The sequence below is a fragment of the Chiloscyllium punctatum genome, chromosome 10 (genome assembly GCF_047496795.1).
Source record: "Chiloscyllium punctatum isolate Juve2018m chromosome 10, sChiPun1.3, whole genome shotgun sequence".
Lineage (NCBI taxonomy): Eukaryota > Metazoa > Chordata > Chondrichthyes > Orectolobiformes > Hemiscylliidae > Chiloscyllium > Chiloscyllium punctatum.
The window spans coordinates 57,061,574-57,076,561 of record NC_092748.1 but is presented as its reverse complement, the minus strand read 5'-3'; the positions used below and the strand labels follow the sequence as shown (position 1 = coordinate 57,076,561).

Genomic DNA, 14,988 nt, shown 5'->3' with positions numbered 1-14,988 from the left:
GCAGACACCATTTCGAAAAGAAGTCTCGCCCCTTTGACACCTGTTTTTCTGTTCAGGGTTTCATCTGCTCAGGTTTTTCTCCTGATTCAAGTGAAGGAATATTGGTCTAGAAATTCAACCATAAGATGTAAATGTTATGGTTGTAAACCAGACATCAATATGGGAGATAGGATCATGTGTACATTTCAGAGTATATTTAACCTGTTGAAAGAAGTGGATTTGGGAATATTTTAACTGAACAACAAATGAAGTAAATTAAGCCCCTGTGCTTCTTGCAGAACTTGTTTTCAATGTTTTTGACCTTTGGTGGACCCACAATTTTGTTGGGGTTGAGTTCCAGGATTTTGACACAGTAACTGTGTAGAAAAGTTGAAATAATTCCAAGACATGATGATGTGTGGTTAGGAGAGGAATTTGCAGATGGTGGGGTTCCCATGCTTCTGTTGTCTTTGTCTTTCTTTGTTTATTGGTTGAGAAATTGCTGATAAAGAATGCAATGTATGTTTAATGCACTACTCCAACTGCACACCAGGTTTGGAAGGAGTCAAGAATGGTGGATGAGTTGTCAGTTAAATATGTTGCTTTATCTGAGGGGTGTCAAGATTCTTGAGTTTGATTGGAACTGTGCTTATTCTGCCAAATGGAAAGATGTCCATCACACACTGCTGACTTATACCTTGCACATCATGGACAGGCTTTAAGGAATCAGAAAGTAAGTTATTTGCCATTGAGTTCCTAGCTTTAGATCAGAATTCAATTAAAGTAATGGTGCTGAATGTCAAGGCGAAATGGTTATATTCTTTCTTTTTGGAGATGATCACTGTCTGGCACCTACTTATCAGCCCAAGCAGAATTTTAGAGGAGAAAGTGAGGACTGCAGATGCTGGAGATCAGAGCTGAAAATGTGTTGCTGGAAAAGCGCAGCAGGTCAGGCAGCATCCAAGGAACAGGAGAATCGACGTTTCGGGCATCAGCCCCTCTTCCCTCCTGAAGAAGGGCTGACACATCGATTCTCCTGTTCCTTGGATGCTGCCTGACCTGCTGCACTTTTCCAGCAACACATTTCCAGCTCAAGCAGAATTTTATCCATGTTTTGCTGCGTATGAACACAAACTATTTCAGTATCAGAGAAGTCACAAGTGATACTGATTACCGTGTGATCATCAGTGAACATCCCTACTTCTAACATTACAATGGACGGAAAGTCATTGGTGAAGCAACTGAAAATGGTTGGCCTTGGAAATTACCCTGAGGAACACCGAAAGTGATGTTCTGGGGCTGACATTATTGACTTCCAACAACCACAATCATCTTCCTTTGCCCTAAGTATGACAGCAGAAATGGAGAGTTTTCTGCCTGAGTTTCACTGCAAGGCATCACTGATGTCACAGGTAAATGCTGACTTGATGTTGATGATAGTTACTTTCACTTCATCTCTGGAATTCAGCACTTTTGTCCACGCTTGGACCAAGGCTATAATGAGATCAGAAGCTGTAACCCTGGGGAACTCAAACTAAGTATAACGAGCAGCTTATCGCTGTGTTATTCAGTTTGATAGCACAATCAACAAGTCCTTCCATCACTTTGCTGATGATCAAAAACATATTGGTGGAGAAGTAATGGCCAGATTTGTGCTGCTTTTCATACACAGGCTCGATGTAGCCAATTTTCTACTTTGTTAGATAGATATCATCATTTTTGCTGTACTGGAATAGCTTGGCTAAGGGTCAGTCATCAGTCCTAATTCTGGGATTTTGTCAGGTTACTGCCTCACAGCACCAAGGGACCCGCGTTGGTTTCCAGCTTTGGGTGACTGTCTGTATGCAATTTGCACATTCCCCCAATGTCTGTAGGTGTTTCCTTCGGGTGCTTTGGTTTCTCCCACAGCGCAGAGAAGTGCAGGTTAGGTAGTTTGGCCATGCTACATTACCCCATAGTGTGCATACTAGATGGGTTAACAATGGTAAATGTAAGGTTATGGGGATAGGATGGGATACTCTTCAGAGGTTCAGTGCACACTCAATGGCTGAATGGTTTCTATCTGCTCTGCCAGGATTCTATGATGCTGGGGATCAAAAAGCAAAATTGAGATGGATCATCCATTGAACACTTCTGCTGAAAGTGATGGCTCCAAATACTTCAGCCTTGTCCTTTGCCCTCCTCTATGCCCTAACCATGAGGATAGAGATATTTAAGGAACATCTTCCACTGAATATTAATTGTCCACCACATTATGTCTGGTAGAAAAAATCCCCTCAAAACTACAAATTCCATATTTGTAAACAATGAGTAATGGGACACTTACAAAGTTGTATCCCATAGCACTCATAGCTTAATTACTTATTTTGCTAAATTATGGGTTTACATTTAGTGTTTCTTTTAATTGTCATTATTGTCAGATTGTATCAACCTTTGCTAGTTTGAGAGATCAGGCTGTACGGAAAATATATGTTATCGGAGGCCCCTGAATTGCTGAGAATTAACCTTTTTAATTTTCCAACATAGTTCTGTTTGATAAACAAAAGGATGTCTGCAGAGGCAATGGTAAGAAGTTATACTGTTCAATATTTGTTATCCATGCCCTGAAAAGGTCTGGTTTATTAGTAAGATTCAAGATAACAAATAAAATTAGTTATTATTGTTAATTGGGTTGAATATTAATTCTGCTGCTTTTTAAATATCTAATACACCAAAAGTGATGTATGATTTATACAGCTGAATGGAACAGCATCCACTGCTGATTACAAGCCATAAAATATTGCAATCTTAATCAGGTTTTTTGAAAACTAATTATTGATTAAACTCCTTTTATATTTCTGCATGATTCACTGATCAGCCAACAGCTAAAGGTTATCAATAATACAAATGATTTCTTCTTCCCAGACCTGCGGAGCGTTCTAGTGAAGACGTTGACATTATATTCAGCTGGCTCAAAGGACTGAAGGCATTTGAGAAATTCCATCCCACCCTCTTGTACCAGATCTGCTTGTATGGGTACTATGAAAATCTGGAGAAAGGTGTCACGTGTAAGTTTACTGATATTATTATGTATTTAAAATAAAAACAGAAATTGCTGGAAAAGATGATCCGGTATGGTAGCATCTGTGGAGAGAAGTCAAATTTAACATTTTGGGTGCAGTGACGCTTTCTCAGAACTGGAGGTCACTGGACCTGAAATGTTAACTCTGCTTTCTCTCCGCATATACTGTTAGACTGGATGAGCTTTTCCGGCAATTTCTGCTTTTGTTTTTGATTTCCAGCATCTGCAGTTCTTTTGGATTTTATTATGTATCTATCTTGTTTAAAATTGATTTTGAAGTCATTTCTTGAATTTCCAAAAACATATTTATAGGTAAAATGTGTTCTTATTCTCATTTAAGATGCACATTGAACCACCTTCAAGGATCAATAGAAAGTGAAAAGACAATTGATGCCAGTTAATGTCTGTATAGATTTGTTTTACTTATTTCATTCTGATTTTTCATTCAGAACATTTGTATTCTTCACCTTTTGCATTTTAATTTGCTCCAAAGAGTAGGTTTTACAATTGTGCATGCTTGCAAAGGGACTTCATTGACCATGTTCTCTGTGTGCAGTTTCCATTCGTATGCACCAGGCAGATAAGGAGTTTGAGCCAGGTCTACCCCTGGCACATGCCCCCACTGGTTGTGTTTTGAGTGGTGGGGCATCCCATCAAGTTCCCATCCACCCCTGAGCTTGCTGTTAGAATACAGTGGCTGGTTGGGTGTCAAAGATGGCATCCCAGCCACCATAAACAAATAAATAATAAAGGGTCAGATGACCTTGTTAAATTACACTGTTCAGCCCATAAATGAGTATGGGTTGTCAGGCAGAAGTGGAATTCGTTATCTTTTTTCAGCAGTGCTTAAAATGGCAGGTAGAAAGGAAGACGTGCCATCATTGAAAGGTGTCTCCTTACTGATTGTGGGACCCACACAGGAAGATAACATTCTCTTTTCTTCCAATTTGAATGTGCATTAAAACCCATCCACCTTACCTGCCTTATCCCTGAATACCCTCCCCAAAGCCTCCTGACTTACCCTGGTCTGGAATCCATGGGTCCTTTTGAATGGGTCTATCTGAAATCCTGGTGTTACCATGACAGAGCCCTCGCAATGCCAGGATGGTTGAACCAGCTAAACCCTCTCCCAGTAATGCGCACAATTCCCAAAACGAACTCACTTAACCTCCCTGCAGCACTTTATGGATGTGAAGGGAGCTTTTTATTTGCTGTCCAGCAACATTTCTGCCCTGTTTTGCCAGTTGCTTTCCATAGTTAGAACATAAATGCAGTTTTTAACCTTAAAAAAGACAAAGAGTCTGACTGCTCTTTCCTAGTGGCCAGATGGAAAGATATTTTAAAATATCAGGTTTAATTTGCACTGTATACTGAAGTTATTTGTTTTGAAAAGGTGATGGAGAAAATTTGTGGTCAAGAAATTTGTGGAAACCTAAAGTTATTTCCACAGAACTCTACTATATTAGTTTACAAAAAAATATTAAGCAGTTGGTGATGAAAAAGAATTTCACTGGTCCATAAATTTCGAGGTGATATGCACTGCCTGGCTGTTCGCCTCCCCAAACATTAACCTGTTGCCACCTTGGCATGAGCCACTCTGTTGAAGGAAGTTACTTGTCATAAATTAGGTGATTTGCATCGTATGTGAATTGTTCTGACCATTGCAACTTATAGCTGGTAAATCAACTTGTAAGAAGCTGTAAACAATGTGATTAATGGTCCTTACGTGAAACACAGCCTGGAGGCCCAGACAACTCAGGAAATAAACTGTGGAATCTCACTCCATCAGCTCGATAATTGTTTATAGTTTTATATGATGTGTTCTGTCAGTATTTAGTGCCAGTCTTGCCATTCACATTCTTCTTAATGTTGAAAAGGCAGTAATCTTCAGGATGTAAGGATGTTTTGACATCATGAAAAGCAGATTGCATAGATTTATCTGACAACAGTTTAGCCTATCATCTTTGTTTGTACATTTCACATACTGGCCTTCCGATTTCATCAATCTTCACTCCCCAGGGACCAATAATAACTCCCAATCAAATATATCAGCTTGCAACTTCCTTCCTTCTACACATTGAACCTCACTTCAGTGGGTTGGTCCAGGCCTGATGGGCTGATTGGCCTCGATCTGCACAGTAGGGATTCTAAAAGCCGATAAAACTGTAATTTGTGCCTGTAACACAACTGCTGATGCCAATAATACTGTTAATAATGCAATATTGCTGGTAACCCAGCAGGAATTGCCTATAGTCTAAGTGATGCTGGAATATGTGTGTATGTGTGTCTGTGCAGTTCAGTAGATTTTGAGGTTGCCCAGGCAAACACTCAGAACAGATGTTTTAGTAAATGCCATGCAAATGTAGTTGTGGAATACCTTTCCAATTGCACAGTTACTCCACATACAGACTTGCCTCCCCAACAATGACAGTCATTGTGCCAGCTACAACCTGCATATTCCAGGATGTTGTTGTCACACTGAGAAACAGTCCTGAGCTGCAATGTTCCACTGAGAGGCTGGTGCAGTCCTTTTGCTGAAACTGATAAAAAAAAATTCATTATTTTACACTAGAGTTTGTGAAAGCGTGGAATAACTTCTGCATAACTCCAATAACGTTATCACCTTTTTCTGACCAGAGGATCGCTCTGTAGTGAGCATTGAAAGATGCGGCAGGTAACTTGAAATTGCAGAATATTGTGACCCTGTTTGAAAGCTGCAAGAATGTCTTCTTGGAGGCAGCAGCCATTGTCTCTGAAAATCCATCCACCTTTTCCTAGAGTACTGCCCTTCTGTGCTGCTAAACTCCTGGTCTTAGCCAGTAGCTCTTATATATGACCAGCTGTCATTGAGAAAGGCGCTGGGTGAGACTGGGCTAGAGCTGTGATCCAGCAAATGCTGAGCCGATCTGACAGGTGCGATGCTGATTCAAAATCACACAAAACATCACTGAGATGAGTTCACCACTCAGTCTCTATATTATTGTGAGCCTCGTTTTATCACTGCTGCTGGTATTTTATTATCTCCTCGTGCTGCCTCAGATGCTTCTCAACCTCCCCCTCCATGTCGGCTGCCTCACTGCTTTGGCTGCCTCCTGCTGTTACGCAACCACCTCCTTCTCTCCTCCTGCCTCAACTATCCTGTCCTCCTCCACTTTAATCACCTGCTCTGACTCCATTTTCTCTGCCTCAAATTCCTCTCCTGTCCTCTCCCACACTGATAGTCCCCACCCACACTGACAGCCCCCTCCCCCTCACACACTGACAGACCCCTCCCAACCTCACACTGACAGCTCCCCCCACACTGACAACCCTCTCCCCCTCACACACTGACAGCTCCCGCCACACTGACAACCTCCTCCCCCACACACACTGGCAGGCCCCAACCACACTGACAGCCCCCCCCAACACTCACAGACCCCTCCCCTTCCCACACTGATAGCTCCCATTCCCACACTGACAGCTTTCCCTCCCACACTGACAATTCCCCCTCCCAGAAAGCTTGCCCCTCCCATACTGATAACTCCCCCTCCCACACTGACAACTCCCCCCACACTGACAGCTCCCAGTCCCACACCGACAGCTCCCCCTCCCACACTGACAACTCCTCCCACACTGACAACTCCCCCCCCACACTCACAGCTCCCAATCCCACATTGACAGCCTGCCCTCCCACACTGACAGCTCCCAATCCCACATTGACAGCCTGCCCTCCCACACTGACAGCTCCCTCTCCCACACTGACAACTCCCCCCCCCACACTGACAGCCTGCTCTCCCACACTGACAGCTCCCAGTCCCAAATTGACAGCTCCCCCTCCCACACTGACAACTCCCTCCCACACTGACAGCCTGCCCTCCCACACTGACAGCTCCCCCTCCCACACTGACAGCCTGCCCTCCCACACTGACAGCTCCCAGTCCCACACCACCAGTTACCTCCAGTCCGATAGTTTCCCACTCACCCTGAGAGGTTCAGAGAGTTGCAGTTTTTTGCAAATCTAATTGCAGAACAGTCCTTATCATGTAGTAATTTGTGACAATTCACAATTCTTGGGATGTTTCTTTCTCATCACAAATTGATGAATCTTATACAAACTAATTCATGAATAGTATGCACATTAACCTTGGCATTATATTGCTGGTAATTTGTGTACTAATCCTTCCTACAATATCTACATTGGAGTAGTGGTTTATGCCACAGATGTGCAATACAGGTGCTAATATGTTAATGCTAACATATTCATAATATTTTAACAACACTGCAAAATGTTTTAATGTGCTTGTTATTGATTTATGCCACAAAAAGAGCTTTGTCTATGGGTTCAGTTTATGAATTCTTTATGTCTCTGTCATGAAATATTGACAGATATCTTAGCATAATTGTCTAGGAACACTTGTCCCCAAGACATATGCATTAATAGCAGACCATTCTGTGATTGTTATGTAAAATAATGATTTTTAAGAAGAAAGTGATAACCAGAAACAGACCTGACATCAGGCCCATAAACAATGCAACAGAAATGCAATTCTACTTTCATTTTCATATTTATCATAATTTTGAATAGTTTCAACATTTGATGTGAAATTCATTTTAAAATGATTCTGAAGGTATTTCATGTGAATGTTACATATTATATACCCACAAAGTAATTTTGAGATTTTGTTAAATTTACTAAAATGAATGATCACCACTCTATAGACTGATTGAAACGACCATAAAAAAAATACTCATTTTGTCATGCACCAATGTTTTTATCTGAAATGTCTAAAGCTGTACTCCATTTGACACCTCTGAATAGAATTCATGAATTATATATTTATCCTGTTGTTTAATTACTTTGACTTGTAACAATCAACTAAAAATAAGCAGGAGCCCTGTGAGAATGAAGATATTCCCAGCAGTTTCACAGCTTGAAGCACATTCAAAGCAATGAACGTCTATCAGACAGATGAATGTGGCATCTCCTTTGAATGGGATTGAATGGAACAAGAATTTCGTCCAGTTCGCAGGATGTGATGGCAGAAAAATATTTAATTTTACTTTCAGAAATCAAACAAATTTGGACTTAATATTTCATTTGCTGCTAAAGCAGGGGACAGAGGGAACAGTCTCCGTGCCTGAATGAATAGACAAGGCATAAGTCTATGACTATGCCTCAGGTGGCACAGTTGCTCAGTGGTTGGCACAGTGCCAGGGTTTGAATCCAGCCTTGTGTGGAGTTTGCACATTCTCCCCGTGTCTGCATGGGTGTCCTCCCAGGTTAAATGGATTGGCATTCTACATTGTCCTTAGTGCCCAGGATTGTGTAGGATAGGTGGGTTAACCATGATAAATGTGGGGTTACGGGGCCAGTGGTGGATGTTGGGTCTGTGTGGAATGCTCTTTAGAGGGTTGGTATTGACTCGACAGATCAAATAGCCTCTTTCCGCATGGTTGGGATTCTATGATTCTATCACTAATATTGGGTTTCAAGTCACTTCACCACCCACCTGCTAACCTCTAAGACTATGTTGCTGTTGCTTCCATTAGTTGTCAAATAGGTCCTTGCAAGGGGTGCGAACAAGTGCAAGGTTGGCAGTGGCCAGGGTTAAGTCAAGTGACAGTAACTTTGATTGCAAGGCATTGTGGAGCTTTCGTGGCATCAGTGACCAGTGTAACAGGGGATTGAGAAGTGGGAGGAAAGGTTTCAGAGTGGCACTGCAGTGGACAGTGATTTCAGTGTGCAGACAAGATGCACATCCTGTACCTCTTCAATCCATGTTCAGCTAAATACTTTAAAATATTTTCCCTTTTAGTGATGGCCTGCAGAAATGGTTTACCTGTGTTGACTATCCTAATATTGTACAGGGTTCTCAAAAGTGACATTATGCCCTTATTTTTATCTAATAGGGGCTTACAGCCTGTCTTAAGTGTGGAGCTTCCATACCTAGTTTTTGACAATTTCAATAATGTTTTAAATTTTTGTCCATCACGTGGTGACTTAGGTCCCTGTTTAGTGTCTGTAAGTAGGGCACAGGGACATTAAACTTCTAAGCCTTTGAATCAGGTACTAGATAGTTGGGAACAATGTTACCTGTTACCAATGTTGCCAGCGTAAGGTGTGCCTGTGGGAATGTGTCACTTAGGCAAAAAATAGATTGTGCACAAGTAGCTATCAAGATCCTGGGAGTTACCATTGACTAAAAGTTGAACTGGACTAGCCATGTAAATACTATGGCTACAAGATCAGGTCAGAGTCTAGGAATACTATGGAGAATAACTCACCTCCTGAATTCCCAAAGCCTGTCCACTATTTACAAGGCACAAGTCAGATGTGTGATGGAATATTCCCTACTTTATTGGCTAGGTGCTGTTCCACCAACGCTCAAGAAGCTTGACACTATCCAGGACAAAGCAGCCTGCTTGATTGGCACCACATGCACAAACATTCACTCTCTCCACCACCAATGCTCAGTAGCTGCAATGTATACCATCTATAACGTGAACTGTAGTAACTCACCAATGCTTCTTAGAGAGCAGCATCCAAACCTGTGACCAATAACATTTAGAAAGACAAGGGCAGCAGACATATTGGAACACTACTACTTACAAGTTCCCATGGAATTACACTGCCATTCCTTCAGCATAACTAAATCAAAATCCTGGAACTCCATTCCAATTCTCTGTCTATGCATGCACCACATGGACTGCAATGGTTCAATATGGTGGCTCACTACTGCCTTCTCAAGGGTAGTAGGGATAGGCAACCAAGGCTGGTGTAGCCAGTGCCACCTATATCCAAATGTTATACTGCCTCATTCAAAAATGGTGTTAACTTGTGACATGGAGCTTTCATCCGTTATGTTCACTTTTTGCAAATGAATACTTTAAGTGGATTGTTTACTCAAATGTCTGGAAGATTTATTTAGCTGGTAAGACTGCCCAGAATCTAACCTGCTGCCTTCCTAACAGCACCATGGTCATTCCTAGACCACTTGAACTGTAGTAGTTTGAGAAGGCGGCTCACTATCTCATTCTCCAGAGCTAAAGATAGACAACAAATGCTGGCCCAGCTAGTGATAACAAGAGTTGAGTAATGAATTTTAGAAAAGTCACATCTGGCTGGTTTTTAATTTTGCAGCGCTCCTATTTGAAATGTCAGTTATATGTACCCAAAACTAGTAATAGGCTAGTTGGATGGATTTTGATAGGAAGACCCTTGGCTACTCAGACTATAGCCTCCAGGCATAATTTCATCCCTTCTTCATTTCTCGATCGCTAGGATAAACATGTACAAACATTCCATGTTGAATTGCATCCTACGGCACAGTTTTACTGTTAAAAATCAGTAATGATGATGTTTTCTTTGTAATTTTCAGGATACAATAATACCACAGAGTAATGAGTCTTATTGTACTCATAAGTTTCTCTTGGTATTGGTTTAGCAATTTAATGACTGCAGTCTTGTTTTATAAAACATCAAAATTGAGGTGAATTGTATCCACATTGTCATTCTGTCTGAATCTGAAAACATGCTTCTCCCCTTGTATTCATAACAAACCTATTAAAATCAAATATGTTTGCATTGCTATCAGACAACATCTTCTGTTCTATGAAGAAATGATGTTGGACTTGAAATGTTCGCTGTTTCTCTCTCTATAGGGACGCTGCCATCCCTGCTGAGGTTTTTTTCTTCTATGTAGAAATATAGAAAATAGGAGCATGAATCCGCCATGCATGCTGCATCATTTATTATGATCATGGCTGACCATTCAACTCAGTAGCCTATCCTTTGATCCCCTCAGTCCGAAATGTGAGATCCAACATCTCCTTGAAATAATACAATGTTTTGGCCTTGACTGTTTTCTGTGGTAGTGAATTCCACAGGCTCACCATTCTCTGGTGAAGAAACTTCCCCTCCTCTCAGTCCTAAATGTTTTCCCCCATATCCTTATTCTGTGGCCCTTGGTTCTGGGCTTTCTGCATCTACCCTGTCCAGTCCTATTAGAATTGTATAGATTTCAATGAGATTGCACACTCAATCTTCTAAACTCCAGCAAATATGACTGATTCAACCTCTCCTCAAGAGTCAGTCCTGCCATCCCAGGAATCAATCTGGAAAACTCCCTCAATACAAAAAAAAACTACCTCTGATAAGGAAACCAAAACTGCATACATTATTCCAGGTGTGTTCTCACCAAGGCCCAGTATAATTGCAGCAAGACATCTCTGTACATGTACTGAAATCCTCTCGCTGTGAAGACCAATAAACTATTTGCCTTGTTGACTGCACCTGCATAATTACCTTCAGTGACTAGTGGACTTGGATCTCGCTGTGCATTCCCCTTTCAATTTATAGCCATTCAGATCTCCTTCCTATTTTTGCCCCCAAAATGGATAACCTCACATTTAGCCACATTATACTGCATCTCAGACACATTTTCCCACTCACTCTCCTTGTCCAAATCATACTGAGGCATCTCTGCATCCTCCTCATAGCTCACCATCCCATTCAGCCTTTGTGTCAAACGCAAATTTGGAGATATTGTACTTAGTTCTCTTATCTAGTTCATTTATATATATTGTGAATCGATGGGGTCCTAGCATTGATCCCTGTGATACCCCACTACTCACTGCCTGCCTTTCAGAAAAAGACCCATTTATTCCTATTCATTGTTTCCTGTCTGCCATCAGGTTTCTATCCATCTCAATGCACTACCCATAATTCTGAGTACCATCTGCTTTGCTTAGCCTGTGTCCTTTCATTAATGAGTAGAAATGAGATGTTGTCTCTCTTCCTCTTCTTGCCTCTCATAATCATCACTTTAATAGTAATTCTGCTCTTCCACTGGTCTACTATCTAATTCAGCTGTGCTTCCAGCTGTTGCTATTTTGCAGTTTTGCCAACAAAAAGTACTTTTACTCATTTTTTTATTTCTCCCATTCCCATATAATTTTCTTGCTTGGAGTAGGTCTAGAATGCCTTTCACAGCCACTCTGTTTTTACCAGTTCAAGTTTTAATTCTACTGTACAAGAAAACCCTTTTAGTTTTGTATCCATTAGGTTTGCCTGGATTTTACAATAAAACTGCGACAAAATAATAATTTAGCATAACTCAGAAACACGCTCGTGACCTGTGTGCTTTGGTGAATTGGTAAGCTTCAGATCATAAGACAAGATCATAAGGTTTTCTTGCACAGTAGGATTAAAACTTGAACTGGTAGACATACAGTGCTGAAAGGCATTTTAGTTTTATTCCAAACAAGAAATTTCATACAACTTCTGGAACAAAAGTGTGTTTACTGATGAAGTGTTCTTTGTTCAACTTGATTGTGTGAGACTGTGTCCCATGCAATCCTACCCTGAAGACTGATACTTGATGGTGGATTGGCTACAAGTGGTCAAAAAAAAATGAGATTTTAAAGATCACAATAAGTATGTTTCATATGAATATTGCTAATGCTTTGCTTCACTTAGTCATAGTCATAGAGATGGACAACATGGAAACAGACCCTTCAGTCCAACTCATCCATGCTGACCACTTGATAAGTACTCACTGACACAAATAGAAGCATTTTTTTCGTAAAAGCAAAATGCTGTGGATGCTGAAAATCTGAACTGAAACATTTTTTAAAACTTTGACAAAACAGATTCAGCCATTGAACACTGCAAAAATTAATACATTTCAATTCAACTATATTGTTCAAAAAAACTATAAAATGCATACTTTGTAAGTGTTTCAGTTGATTTTAAATGCACAGAATCTAAAGTACTGTCTCTTTAAGGTTAAAAATCTCCCAATTCTGAACCATGACGGTGCTGAAAAATTAACTAGGATCTCACTTTTAGTTGATTGATTCCTCGGACTGAATTTTTGCGGTTTTGGATAAAGTGTTTTTTCAAGTGAGAATCATAGCAGTTGGTACTCCATGGTCCATGTTGGCTTTTCTCATGAAATCCACTTCTCTCGAATTCTTTAATTCTGTAACTCACCTCATCAGCACATATCATTGGGCAGGAATAGTGGAAGTGCTCCCAGCTGGGACACTGGGACATTCATGCTGTTGGTGTCATATTGAAACTCCAGCTCTGTAGAATGTTAGCTATTACACAACACGAGTTGCCCTTCACACTGTGGTGCTCAACTGCCATCGCTAGGAATATTGTCTAAAATGGCAAGTTGGGTCCCTGCTTCACTGACAGCGACCTGGAGGTTCTGATTGTTGGGTTAGTGGAGAGGATAGCCATCCCCTTACCTGCTGACCAGCAACGGAGGCCACATCAGCCAACCTTGCACGCCTGGACTGAGGTAGCACCCTGCGCCAGTGCAGTGACCCAGGTTAAAAAAAATGCACAGCAGTCAAGAAGAATGTTAGTGATCTCCTGCACTCTGTATGAGTATATGCTTCCCTCTGCTGCATCAAACTCACAAGGCCACCAATCACTGAGTCTGCAATGACATTCACGTCTCGCGTGGGCACATGGATGACAACTCTCACTATTGAAAGGTATAACAACTCTGTTTTAAAAGTCTGACAGCCTGCAACCTAGCAGTGTCCAAGTAAGGATAAGGTGACTAAGTGTTAAGTTCGCTCAGAGCCAGAAGATGCATCCTGTATGAGATGTGTGTGTGTCCCAGTGCTCAAAGCGATCAGGTAGAAGTGTACAAATCATTAGAATCTCTGGGGTCCAAAAACAGTTTCTGATGTGCAGAAGTGATGTGAGAGTTAGTCCGAGAGCAGGAATGATATCGTGATGAGGCTGATGATTTGGTAATGGGTCAAGAGTGTGATGCTAGGAAAGCGCAGCAGGTTAGGCAGCAACCAAGGAACAGGAGAATCAACATTTCAGGCAAGAGCCCTTCAACGTAGATTCTTCTGCTCCTCGAATGCTGCCTGGCCTGCTGTGTTTTCCCAGCACTACACTCTCAACTCTGATCTCCAGCATCTGTAGTCCTCACCTTCTCCCTGGTGATTTGCTAATGCCCACTTGTAGTGGATGAGGACAATGTCCACATAACATGAAGAGATATTGTGAGGAAGGCTGAGTTACCTGAAGGCCTGGAGAAGCAAACAGAGAGTTGCTGCTGCCGGGAAACCTCTCTGACTTCATTTTGGGAATTGGGTCTGTCTAGTTTCTCAGAGAAGAGAAGAATTGCGAGCTGCATAGAAGTTTGGTAAATTGGGCTAATAATCAGATGCAAATACATTGGAACTAAATTGGTCACTGTTCATTATTGAGATTTGGAACATACTGTTTGAAGGTTAAGGGAAACATTAAAAACTTTTTCTTATTGTTGGGATTCTGATTTTTTTTTCATTTTCTCCATATTTTTGAACATTCTTACCATTGCACATGCTGCTCAAGGGAGTGGAAATTTCTGTCCAATGTTTGAAGAATCTCCCTCCAATCTCTCTTGAATTGTAGCCTCAGCTTTGTACCATTAAGAGTCTAAAGTGTAGAGCATGTGTATCTTCTTTTGGTATCGTATCACATGCTTATTGTTGCAGGCCCAGAATGTCAGTTCAGCTTTGGGAAGCATGAGTTAGGCCTCATCCTCTGATACCTGAGCCTTACTCTGAACCATATCCCCATCATATTCTTCACCTTAAGTGTGGAAGGAGTGTGAAAGGAATCTGCATGGGGAGGTGGGCTGAACAGAAAGTCTGTCTTGGTTCTCATGGACTGCAGCTCAATTCCCAATATCTTTCTAATGCTGATTAAACCTCACCACTCCCACCCAAAATGTCCATGTCCACCTATATCTTCAGATCTCCAGTATGCTACCTTATGTTCCCATGTCCCTTATACCTCCATGTCCACTCTATTGCTTTCTATATCCCCATACCATCTACATGCCTTCCCATACTTCCTTTTGTGTACTCTCATGCTCCATTCCCTCTTCATGAATCCTCCATCCTCCTAATGTCTCCATGCTCCATGTATCGTGCACAGCTATGCATTTAAT

The 14,988-nt window shown here is 41.4% G+C and overlaps 1 protein-coding gene across 3 annotated transcripts in view; it reads left to right on the top strand.

Annotated features, from left to right (window-relative positions):
* Positions 1–14,988, top strand: part of rapgef4a (Rap guanine nucleotide exchange factor 4a) — a 289,463-nt gene that overhangs the window by 53,361 nt on the left and 221,114 nt on the right. For all 3 annotated transcript variants that reach the window (XM_072579213.1, XM_072579211.1, XM_072579212.1), the window contains exon 2: positions 2,884–3,026. In XM_072579213.1, the coding sequence (XP_072435314.1) occupies positions 2,884–3,026 (143 nt within the window). The remainder of the gene's footprint in view (positions 1–2,883; positions 3,027–14,988) is intronic.